Genomic DNA, 11,112 nt, shown 5'->3' with positions numbered 1-11,112 from the left:
GCTAAAAGCAAAGGGCTGCCATGCTTTCACACAAATTGCGAACACAACGCTGGGCGCAGTGATGCCGTATCGATAGAATTAGTACCGCCAAAAATGTTACCACCAATATGTTGCCTCGTTGAGCGAAGTGGCAAGGTCAGGTCTTAAAACAGCTGTTGTGCTCAAGTTTGGGTTTTTGATTTTGTTATTCAATACGTGCGGCAGCCGCACAAATGTGCAATTTAATCAATTAAAATAGAGAGAATGCAGGCGCTACGACAATCGCGACCCTTTCGCGGCCTTCACTGGAGCTGTTGGAAGCGCTTCTTAACACACAGCTGCACCGGCAACGAGGTGAAAGTCCCCAAGTAAATCGAGGGAACCGACAGCCTAAAACTTCTCTTTTCATTGCAGTATTTGGAGCTGAGCAGCGATGTGAAGCACCGCATAGAGACACACTGGAAAGGTCAGATCAGTGGTGGACAGTTTGATGCCAAGCAGCCGGCAGACAAGTTCTACGTTCTCTCCATGTTCCCCTATCCCTCGGGCAATCTGCACATGGGCCACGTGCGGGTCTACGCAATCGGCGATGCGGTGGCCCGTTTCCAGCGAATGTGCGGCAAGAATGTGTTCCAACCGATTGGCTGGGACTCGTTTGGACTGCCCGCCGAGAATGCGGCCAACCAGCGGGGAGTGGAGCCTGCCGCGTGGACAGAGCAAAACATTGCACAGATGAAGCAGCAGCTGCAGCGGCTGGGCTGCTCCTTTGACTGGACGCACGAGCTGTCCACGTGCAGTCCACAGTACTACAGGTGGACGCAGCAGCTCTTTCTGATGCTGCACAAGCACGGACTGGCGTACCAGAACGAGGCGCTGGTCAACTGGGATCCCGTGGACCAAACGGTGCTGGCCGACGAGCAGGTGGATGCCAATGGCTGCTCCTGGCGATCGGGCGCCAAGGTGGAGAAGAAACTGCTCAAGCAATGGTTCATTCGGACTACAGCGTATGCCAAGCAGCTGCTGGACGGCCTGGACGATCCCACGCTGCGCGACTGGCGGGACATCATCAATCTGCAACGCCACTGGATAGGAGAGTGCAATGGCTACGCCTTCACGCTGCTCACCTCCGCCTCCAACCTGCTGAGGGTGTGGACTGCCAATCCGGAGCATCTCAAAGATCCAAATGCCTTCCTCGTGCTCCGCAGCAAGCATTATCTCTCGAAGCTGTCGACGGCGGCAGGCGGCGGCCTCAGTGTGGAGAATCCCTTTGCTGGCACCACCATTCCCGTGGTCTTCAGCGACGAGGCTGCCTTCCCACCAGACTGTGATGTGTATCTGGCGGCTCCCAGCTTTCGCAGCGAGGACAGGGAGCTGTGGGACTCCTTTGGACTGGCCATTAGTGCATCTGGCACTGCAGAGACTCGCCTCAATCCTGCCAGCTGGGAGCTGTTGCGGAAGGAGGTGCTTCAGGCAGCGACACGCCTGAATGCAGGCGGCTATCGCGTGTCCTCCAAGCTGCAGGATTGGCTAATCTCACGACAGCGCTACTGGGGCACGCCCATTCCCATTGTGCACTGCCCGAAGTGCGGGGCTGTGCCCGTGCCCGAGGAACAGCTGCCAGTGACGCTGCCCAAGCGGGAGTCGCCGGATTCACTGCTCTGCGAGTGCCCCAAGTGCGGGGGTGCACAAGCGAAACGCGAGACCGACACCATGGACACCTTTGTCGACAGTTCCTGGTACTACCTGCGCTTCCTGGACGCCCACAACTCGGAGCGCATCTTTGATCCCAGCCTGGCGAGTCAGTTCATGCCCGTAGACCTCTACATTGGCGGCAAGGAGCACGCCGTGCTGCATCTCTACTATGCGCGTTTCATGAACCATTTCCTGAACAAGTGCGGGCTGTCGCCCACCAGCGAACCCTTCTCCCGCCTGCTGGTCCAAGGCATGGTCATGGGCCGCTCGTTTCGCGTCAAGGGCAGCGGTCGCTACGTGCGCGAGGACGAGGTGGAGGTTGTGAATGCCAAGAAGAACCAGGCGCTGCTCAAGGAGACCCAGGAGCCCGTGGTCATGACCTGGGAGAAGATGTCCAAGTCCAAGCAGAACGGCGTGGAGCCCGGCGACATGTTTGACGAGTACGGCACGGACACCACGCGCCTGATCATCCTCGCAGATGTGGCACCCACCTCGCATCGCAATTGGTCGAGTGCAAGTAGGTTTCAGGGATTGCTGGAATATGTTTTGAGTTGCTTTAATTGTGTTTCCATTCTTTGCAGGCTTTCCTGGCATCCTCAACTGGCAGAAGCGACTCTGGCTGACGCTGCAGGAGTTCCAGGCAGCACGCGAGGAAGCTCCCAGCGATGTGGATGTGAATAGTGAGGAGTTTCTGGCGGAGGATGCCAAGCTCTTCGATGCGCGCAACTTTTATGTGAAGGGCGCCACATTCAACTACCGCCATGCGCATCAGCTGAGCGTGGCCATCTCCAAGATGCAGGGATTAACCAACTCCATAAGGGTGAGCATGTCCAGACTGCCCGCTAGCAATCCTCCAGCTAATCTCTTTGCTTCTCCCAGCGCACGCCAAAGCACATTCAGCGCCATGGCAGACAGTTTGAGCGCGCTCTGGCTGCCCAAATCATCATGCTGGCTCCCATGGCGCCACACTTTGCCTCCGAGCTGTGGTCCAAGTTTGTGGCAGTGAAGGGGCGCCTGAATGAAGCCAGCCCGGAGCTGCAGTGGGCGGAGGATGTGCTGTCGCAGCGCTGGCCGGACATTGATGCCGCCTACAACCTGGACCTCAGCATCAAGGTCAATGGCTTCGAGAATTGCGTGATCAAGGTGCAGCGCACACTCCTGGACAAGGTGACGCACAGCGATGCGCTGGACATAGCATTCAACACGGAGTCCGTGACGTCGTACCTCATCGACAAGAAGATTCGCACGACCAACTTTGTGCTGTACCCAGGCATCGAGGCCATACTCAACATTTACGTGGACAAGGTGCAGAAGAATGTTAATGTTTAATGTTTAATGTTTATGTTAAATATTTATAAAAAATTGGACTAGTTGTATGCAGATATTGCCTCCTGCCTGCCTGCCTGTATGCCTTACACGAATGGGATTGGTCGAATGTAAATGCCTAGGAGCGTATCGCTGCGGGTTGGTGCTCCTCTAACTAATAAGCCTACAAACTCCACTCAAACCAGTACCTTTCTCGCCTCACTTCATCAACTCACACATGAGATTACGCAGATAGACGTCCAGCTGTGCGTAGTCCAGCAGCGTATTGCGCACAATATCGATGAGCATGCTCGGCCAGAGCGTCTCCAGCTTGTGCAGCTTCTCCACCGCATTGCAGGTGTTCTCCAGCAGCAGGGCAAAGTGCTGCCTGCCCCGATCCCTGGCGCTGCACGCCAGAGCATTGGCTCCACTCTCAGTCGCTGTTGCTGCCGTTGGCGTGGCACTGACTGGGGGCGCTGTGGCTGCATTCTTCTTCCACTGCAGCGCTTCCTTGCCCACGACGAGGCGCAGGGATTTATTGTCTGGCCGCAGGAGCCACTCCTTGGGCGACAGCTTGCTGGCCGTGCACGTTTCGTCCAGGCGGAGGCGGGCCAGCAGCGGCTGCAGCATCACCTCGGGCATGGACCACAGCACGAGATCGGAGAGTCCGGCATACATGGCATTTGCGGCTTCTACCTCTGCCTCGGTCACCTCCTGGCCGTTCAGCTGCTTCAGGCCCCAGTGGGAGAGCCTGTAGATGGCGTACGCTCTCCAGGACACCTTCGCCGTGATGCCGTTGCCCTCCGCATCGATGAGCAGGCTGCCCAGGCCCTGCAGCTCCGCCAGTCCATTCAGCTGGCCGAGGCAGCTGATGTTCGTTTCGCGGAAGACAAAGTGCTCGGCGTGGGGGAAGCGCAGCTTGATCCTGCCCAGAATGGACACGATGCTGTTGAAGTTGATGTAGCTAAAGTTCAGCGTGTGCACGTCGTTGGCCTTGGCCGGGTTCCACTGCTTGTCGATGAAGCGCAGCGCTCCCTGGCCATAGATGTTCAGGTAACGGCCGCAGATCTCGATTAGGTAGTCGCCGCCCTGCTCCCGCTCTCGCTCCGCTGCACTCGGCTTCGAAACGGTGATGGCTGCTGCAGGTGTGGCTGCTGATCCTCCTCCTCCAGCTGCTGCTGCCGTTGCTCCGCTTGATGCTGCTGCGGCAGAGGGTTGCCCAGCACTGCCGCTTGTCCCCGCCGTCGCTGCCTTGCTCTGCGTTGGCACCACAGACAGCGCATTGGGCGTGGCCTTCGCCCGTCCCGTGCTGTTGGAGCTGCTGCTGTTGCTGGTGCTGCTGCTCACGGTCTGAGCTCTCACCAGACTCCCAGGCATGTACCGCTTGGAGGATCCTCCTCCTCCACCACGATTTATCTGAAGTCCCAGCTGCGTGATGGGCGCATGCCTCGGACGCTGCTTACTGCTGGCCGGACGACTGCCGCTCGAGCTCCCTGTGTTGCCCGTGGGCACTGGCAGCGTGGCTGTGTTGGATGCTGGCGCTGGCGGTGTGGGCGTGGAGCACGGCACAGGCGTGCCAGGAGCGGCGGGTGGCGTTAGCGTTAGAGCTGGCGGTGAGGGCGATGCTGCCGCTGTCTTTGCTGCGTCTTGCGGTGGAGGCACAGGCGAATCGACTCCTCCTTCCAGCACCCTGTTGCAGTTCTCATCGATCTTCATTTGCGGCGTCGTCGGGGGTTTGTTCCTGCTGCTGCTGGTGCCTGCTCCTCCCTCCTCGTTGTCGCTGCTGTAGCAGCTGGAGCACGAGTCCACATTCGGTCCCAGGCTGGAGGCCTCCGATGAGACGCCCTCCTCCTCTGGCAGTTTCTTGGCGATGGGCGGCAGCTTGGTCAGTGCCTGCAGCTCGTCCAGCTGCAGCTCCTCCTTGGGCTGTTCGGACTCTGTTTCGGGCTCCTCGTTGGCAGTGCCCTCGTTGGACTCGTTGATCTTGGCCAGTTCGCTGGTGAGGCGGCTCTTGGGGCGGCCCATGGTCTGCTGGGAACGCAGCAGCTCCCAGTTGGTGCGCGCATTCGAGATGACCTCCTCCCGGCGGATGCTGTGGTACGCCTCGGAGCTGCCGTGCGTGGACTGGGCCTGCTCCTTGTGCTGGCGCCAGGCGAGCGCCGCGCGTCTCACCTGCTCCGTGATGGGCATCTGGCTGAGGGACTGCAGCAGCGGCAGATACGACACCAGAAAGGACACACAGTCGCCGGCCAGCGACACGGGATTGTTCTCGATGGTCACCTCGAGCAGCCGCGAGGCGCGTGCTATGCTCGCCATGTCGTCCACTTTGTGCAGTTCGTTGTGGCACAGCCACAGCCGCTCCAGGGCCACCAAATGCTGGAATCCGTTGATGCGCCGCAGCTTGTTCCGCTTCAGGTTGAGCTCCCGCAGGCAGCGCAGGCCCAGAAAGTCCTGCTGGTTGATCTGCCGTATCTGATTCCCGGCGAGATTGAGGGACTTGAGCTGCTGCAGACAGTTGATGCGGCTGCCCAGCGTCGTCAGCTTGTTGCCGTGCAGGTCGAGCACGCGGAGCGAGTCCTTCAGCGAGGCCAGTCCACCGATGTCCGTGATGCGGTTCTTGCCCAGCAGCAGCACCGAGAGCACTGGCAGGCCATCCAGATTGGCTATCCGCTCGATCTGATTGTCGTACAGATCGAGGAAGACCAACTGCTGGAAGATGCTGCCGTAGCTGGCGCTCAGACTCAGTTGCTTGTTCTTGATGCTCAGCTGCTCCAGCGCACAGCTGGAGGCCACGCTGGGCTCCTCCTCCTCGCCCAGTCCGCCGCACAGCGACAGGGTGCTGCCATTCAGGGCGCTGCTCTCGTCGCAGCTCTGCAGTATGCTCCCAGCCAGTGCTCCGCCTGTGGCCTTCAGCTTGGCCCTGCGCTGCATCAGCTGCTGCTGGTGCTTCATCGCCTGCAGACTGCTGGACATGAAGCTCTTCGACTTCTCCATGCCATAGCGCATTCGCAGCGCAGGCGGCGGCTCCAGCTGCGCCTGCCCGTAGTTGTAGCCTCGCTTCGGCAGCTTCGAGCGTCCTCCGGCTCCACCGCCGTTGATGGCCAGCGCTTGGGTGGTCAGCGGACTGCCCGGACTACCACCAGCCTTGGGCGACAGATGATTTGCTCCGGCATTGGTCATGGCACGCGTCAGGCGCGGCTGCTGCTGCTGATGTCCACCCCGCAGGCCAGAGCGTCGCGTGTGTCCGCCCAGATCGGAGCTCTCCCTTGCGTTCCCATTGCAGTGATTGTTGTACTCTGAGGGGTTAAGGCATTGAGAGAGGTTCTGCTTCATAGAATTATACATACCATCCCTTGGCGTGGCCACTGCTGGCGGAGGAGCAGGCACAGACGGCGGCGGCGGTGGTGGCAGCTCCTTGGGTATGTGGAAAGTGTTGATCAGATTGTGCTGCAGCGACAGCAGCCGCAGATTTGGCTCCTGCTCGAAGATGGGAATGGCTGTGAGGCCACGACGATCGTAGTTGATGCGATCGGGCAGCTCCTCGCGCTCCTTGGCCAGCCGCTGGATGCGACAGATGCCATTCGGCTGCGGCGTGACAATTGCTCCGCTCACCAGCGTGCCACCCGTGCTGCCCACCAGCGTGTTGGGCGTCACAGCAGCCGTTGCCGGGCGGCAGTTCGATGCCGCCGAGGAGGACGTCGACTTGGAGCGTTGACGTGTGATGCCCACGCCACGATGCAGATTCCTTTGCTGATTTCGCAGCTGAGCGGCGGTGCCGTAGTTGCGCTTCAGCTGCTGCTGTTGGGGATGTCCCACTTGCAGCTCCGACTGCTGCTGCTGCTGTTGCTGCTGCTGCTGTTGGTATTGGGCTGCCGCTGCGGCCGCTGTGGAGGGCACTGGATGACGCTTCTGTGCGATGACATTGTGGCTTAGGGTGCTATGGGAGCGACCAATAGGACGCCGGCGAAGTCGTTGATTAAAACTAGGAACGAACGGTTCGATTTTCAGCAAAGATGTTTGAGGTAAGTAGTTCTGTTGTTGTTGTTGTTGTTGTTGTGGCGACGGGACGGGAGCTGCAACTGGGACGGGTGCTGGCACTGGCTGTGGCACTGGCACTGGCGATGGTGAGGGCGACTCGGGCGACTCTTCATTGAGCGTTGAGTACTGCCTGCTGTGGCATTTGGCCATGGAGATCAGCGTGCGACGCCTGGCATGTGTTGCCGCCGCCGTCGCCGTTGTTGTCCTTGGCTGCCCTTGCCCTTGCCCTTGCACCTGCACCAGCGCCTGTCCCTGTGCCTGTCCCTGCCCCTGCACCAGACCCTGGGCCGTTGCCGTGCGTGCGACTTCCACCTTCGAGTTTCATAATAGTTCTATCCGAGCGAGCGATTCCGCAAGTGCTTCCGACATGGTTTCCAAATTCTTTCCCAATTTTCTCCTCCTGTCTATCCAGAGCCTGCGCTTCCTAGCGTTGCATAATACGGGAGTAAGGGGCGTGGACTGCGGAGAAATCATTCAGTGGATGCCATGGACCCAAATATTTCCAATTTACTCACCCAAAAAGGAGGAGAGATGCACCTGGTTTCGGTTATCTAATTTGCGTTTTGCATTCAATTCATTGGCTGGACGTTGGATTATGGATTCCACAGATACAGTTACAGTTACAGCTACAGCTACAGCTACAGTTACAGTTATTGCTGCTGCTCCTCTTCCGCTTCTGTTCGCTTCACTTTCCACTTGAGTCGCGCGCTCTGTTTCCGTTGCAGTGGCTGCCTCTACTATCCACTCGGCTCGTGGTTTTCCTCTCTTCCGCCCAAAAATTTGTTTGGTTCAATTTTGGTTGATTTTTTTTTCAGTTCAGTCTTTTCCTCATCGAATGTTTTTCGGTCTCGGGCGCTGGCACTGCCTCTGGCACGGGCACTGGCAACGGTTCTGGTCTGGTTTTGGTCTGGTCTGGTTTTGGTCTGTGTGGTGCTAAAGCCTAAGCCCTCGTCCTGGGTCTGCTCTGGGCATGTTTTATTAGTTTGTTTATTCGGGTTATACATATGTATATGTACATATTGGCGCGGTTGCCATAGACCTACCTATGGTGCAGTCAGGAGACAGTCGCTTAGCGTCGCGTCGCCTCGTTGTCCTTATTCCACACACACACACACAGACACACACACACACACACACACACCGTTCCTCCTCTGCTCCGCATTCCACATTCAGTTATTGCCCATTGCCTATTGCTTCGTGATTTCTGTTATTAGTTTGTTTATTTAAAGCTCTTTTGGAGGCAATATACAGTACCCAGTACCTGGTTTAGGCCCCACGGCAAAGGCGTCCTACCACCACATCACCAGGACGACTGACAGCTAGACAGACAGACAGACAGACAGACAGACACACATCCAAATCCGCATGCAGCATATGAATATGGGGCTTGGGCTTGGGCTTGGCTTGTTGCTGCTGCTTCTAAACATACCAAAACATTGGATTTACTGGGCTGCAGGCGGTACACCGCAATTACTAGAGTCCATTGCATATGCTTCAAATGAAAGCAATCCAAATGCAGTGGCATCAAATGCAGGAATTGGCTTAAAGTTGTGCTGTATTTTCTCTGTTTTTCGGAGCTGACTGCATCAGACGAAAGCCGCGCGTGCACACGATCAGCCAGTAAGTTTAACTCCAGGTGAAATATTAAATGCATTTCGAATTATGATCAGGATGATGCCAAAAATCCCTTATTATCAGATACACAAGCCATTTATTTGCTATTTACAACCTAAAGCCGATTTTACGCAAAAGAAAAAGACAAATTGTGATGATGTGTACACACTTTCTCACCACACTGCTGATCGGTGGTGGTTTTTTGTTTCTTTCTGTTTTTATTTTGTTTTGCTTTTTTGTAGTGTTCTGTGCATTCACCTTGGCCGTGCTCCGTGTGCAACTTTTGAAGGGAAAAGTCGTTTGCATTAAAAACCCATTTCGTGGCTCTTCATTGCTGTTGTTGTTTTTGTTGCTTGTGATTTGCGTATGTCCCGCCAGCGCACCGCTGCCGCACCGCTGCCACCGCCCGACTATCCAGAAAGCAGCGGAGGGAACACGCACATAATTGCCTGCCATCGTAATGGCTTCACGTGCCAGCCAAGTGAGTGGTTTTTGGTTGCTCTCTCTGCCCCCCCGCCCGTCTCTCCGCCCGTGCGAAATATGCAAAAGTTAAGCGACAACCACAGGCACATTGAGGAGACGGGGACGCGACGTTGGCCCTGCAGCGATTGCAGGAGGAGTAAGTGGAGCGGTGTGTTGCTGTGCTCCGCCACACACCTAAACAATTAGCCAAGTCTACAGCCTGGGGGCAAAGGCAAAGGTGGAGGCACGAACATTGCCTGATAGATCCATCGAAGACACTGCAACAATTCGAATTTAATTGATGCCACTGCCACTGCCAGTGCCAGCGCCACTGCCACAGCAACAACAAAAATCGAATGTGCCAAAGCCCCGGGAGTGTGCGTGCGTTGGCATTTATGAGGAGGAAAGAAAGCTGTCGAGGCTCCTTTGGGGCCGCTCTTGCCTGCCAGACAGGACAATAGCTAAGCCGTTGATTGGCAGGCAGGGCAGGTGCATTGCCTGGTGCGAGACTGCGCCTGATTGCTGCCATTAGTCCTGTCTCAGCGTTCAATGAACTTTCCTACGTGTCGAGCAACAAGTGTTTGAATATCTTTACAGATTTGACAAATTTATACTATATTTTAGGTGGCCCAACGTCCTCCCATTTTGGTACGTGTGAATTCCCTAGCTACTGGTAGCTACCACTAGGGTCAAAATGATTAATTCACTTATTTGCTGTTGTTCTTTTGCTCTTTGCTGCCGCTGCCACTGCCACTGCTGCTGTTCTTCCTACTTTATTAATTATAAATAAACCCAGCAGAAAAGACAACAGCAACAGCAGAAACAAATTAACAATAATAAAGCGCGTTTCAGTCTTAATGTATGATTGTGTGGGTGAATGGGTGGGATGGCGTGTGTGCGTGTGTAAATTATTCATAACGGTATTATCAGCTTTTCTGCGCGCTGCCAGACTGATTAAATTGCCCATCGCACGTTGGGTGGGCCAACCAAACCAAGGCAACAACAACAATGGAAAAAAACGGGGGGCAAAGAGCACTTCGACAGAGTGCGCCAAAAGCTAATGATGGCACTCACACATGCACAGATATTAAGTGTGGGTGTGAACTCTGTTTGGGGGGTGTCAACTTCAAGGTAGAGACAGCAAAAAGAAGGAGATTAACTATACTTGTATGGCACATACCAACGATCCCTTTAAAGACTTTAAGTGCACGTAAAATGTAACTTGCGATCTGCCCTCCACCTTTTGTTGCACTTACCTTGAGCTGACGACGACTTTCTTCTGCACTCTCCCACTGTGCGCGCAATTTATCAACTCTGTCCAGTGGCTCGTCCACGTTGCCCCGTTGCCTGCTCCGATCCAACCCATTCTGTGTGTGGTCAGGGACAATTGCAGCAGCGAACTGTAATTATTAAAAAGTATATATGTATGTACTATAGCAGCAGCAGCAACAACAATCGAGATAATGAGCCCAAGAACAACACCCGGGGGAGGGGCGCAAGAGCAACAGTCGGAAAGCGAGAGTGAAAATGTTGCTAAAGGTTGAAGGAGAGAGCGCAGACAAAGGAAAGACAAAGAGCAAAGGTTGAAAACGCTATCGTGGTTCTCCTCCCCAGTCGGCTGCCACGTCTCGTCCATCCGCTGATTCCGTCCATCCGCTCTCCGCGCTCGTTATCTAGAGCAGCGTCGGGCACATGGACATGGACATTCGCCTCACGCAAAAGCCTGCAAAATTAATGGCCAACAAGGATGTCAACAGCAGCGGCAACAACCGCAAAGAGTGAGAGAGACAGAGAGAGCTGCAACGGTAAATAGCGCTAACCAGGCTCCTGGGTTAAGTCTACATCCATTGCAGCAGGACAAACGGACAACAATGCTGCAAGTGCAGCACGGTGGCAGGGCAAAGGAAAAACTTTGATAAAACATTAAAGTGTGGCAGTTCTCAAGAATAAACAAACACAAAAGGAAGCGTGAAAATCAAGCACACAGGCACTGGGCGCACACATTAGTTTCGGTGGTCAAGT

At 55.6% G+C, this 11,112-nt stretch overlaps 2 protein-coding genes and 1 long non-coding RNA gene across 5 annotated transcripts in view; 1 reads left to right on the top strand and 2 right to left on the bottom strand.

Annotated features, from left to right (window-relative positions):
- Positions 1-164: 164 nt before the first annotated feature.
- LOC117893482 (probable leucine--tRNA ligase, mitochondrial) lies at positions 165-3,000 on the top strand. The gene is made up of 4 exons (XM_034800112.1): positions 165-333; positions 394-2,188; positions 2,253-2,491; positions 2,551-3,000. Exons 1-4 carry the CDS (start codon positions 244-246, stop codon positions 2,998-3,000), a joined length of 2,574 nt encoding a protein of 857 aa, XP_034656003.1. The 5' UTR covers positions 165-243.
- A 29-nt stretch (positions 3,001-3,029) lies between these two features.
- On the bottom strand, positions 3,030-9,826 carry LOC117892952. 3 transcript variants are annotated; one of them, XM_034799283.1, is made up of 5 exons: positions 8,276-9,826; positions 8,058-8,207; positions 7,530-7,973; positions 6,324-7,473; positions 3,030-6,272 (listed from the first exon to the last, which is right to left on the bottom strand). In XM_034799283.1, exons 4-5 carry the CDS (start codon positions 7,162-7,164, stop codon positions 3,196-3,198), a joined length of 3,918 nt encoding a protein of 1,305 aa, XP_034655174.1. In that variant the 5' UTR covers positions 7,165-7,473; positions 7,530-7,973; positions 8,058-8,207; positions 8,276-9,826; the 3' UTR covers positions 3,030-3,195. The 3 variants fall into 3 exon arrangements, with proteins under 3 accessions (XP_034655174.1, XP_034655173.1, XP_034655172.1); XM_034799282.1 differs by having other exon boundaries at positions 7,530-7,978; positions 8,058-9,826; XM_034799281.1 differs by having other exon boundaries at positions 7,530-9,826.
- Positions 9,827-9,942: 116 nt separating this feature from the next.
- LOC117892961 overlaps positions 9,943-11,112 on the bottom strand; it is an 80,647-nt gene continuing 79,477 nt past the window's right edge. Inside the window, exon 8 of the long non-coding RNA XR_004648773.1 lies at positions 9,943-10,490. This is a non-coding gene — a long non-coding RNA (uncharacterized LOC117892961). The remainder of the gene's footprint in view (positions 10,491-11,112) is intronic.

Source organism: Drosophila subobscura, chromosome J (genome assembly GCF_008121235.1).
Source record: "Drosophila subobscura isolate 14011-0131.10 chromosome J, UCBerk_Dsub_1.0, whole genome shotgun sequence".
Classification (NCBI taxonomy): domain Eukaryota; kingdom Metazoa; phylum Arthropoda; class Insecta; order Diptera; family Drosophilidae; genus Drosophila; species Drosophila subobscura.
The sequence above is the reverse complement of the archived record's forward strand: the minus strand, read 5'-3'. Positions and strand labels throughout refer to the sequence as shown.

What these genes read in the sequence shown, in the direction of transcription:
- LOC117893482 (XM_034800112.1), top strand. Translation starts at nt 244, where the DNA reads ATGCAGGCGCTACGACAATCGCGACCCTTTCGCGGCCTTCACTGGAGC. An exon ending in ACAGCTGCACCGGCAACGAG is followed by an intron (nt 334 to 393) that starts GTGAAAGTCCCC and finishes TTTTCATTGCAG; the next exon opens with TATTTGGAGCTGAGCAGCGA. An exon ending in GATTAACCAACTCCATAAGG is followed by an intron (nt 2,492 to 2,550) that starts GTGAGCATGTCC and finishes TGCTTCTCCCAG; the next exon opens with CGCACGCCAAAGCACATTCA.
- LOC117892952 (XM_034799281.1), bottom strand. Translation starts at nt 7,164, where the DNA reads ATGGCCAAATGCCACAGCAGGCAGTACTCAACGCTCAATGAAGAGTCG. An exon ending in AGTGGCCACGCCAAGGGATG is followed by an intron (nt 6,273 to 6,323) that starts GTATGTATAATT and finishes TTAACCCCTCAG; the next exon opens with AGTACAACAATCACTGCAAT.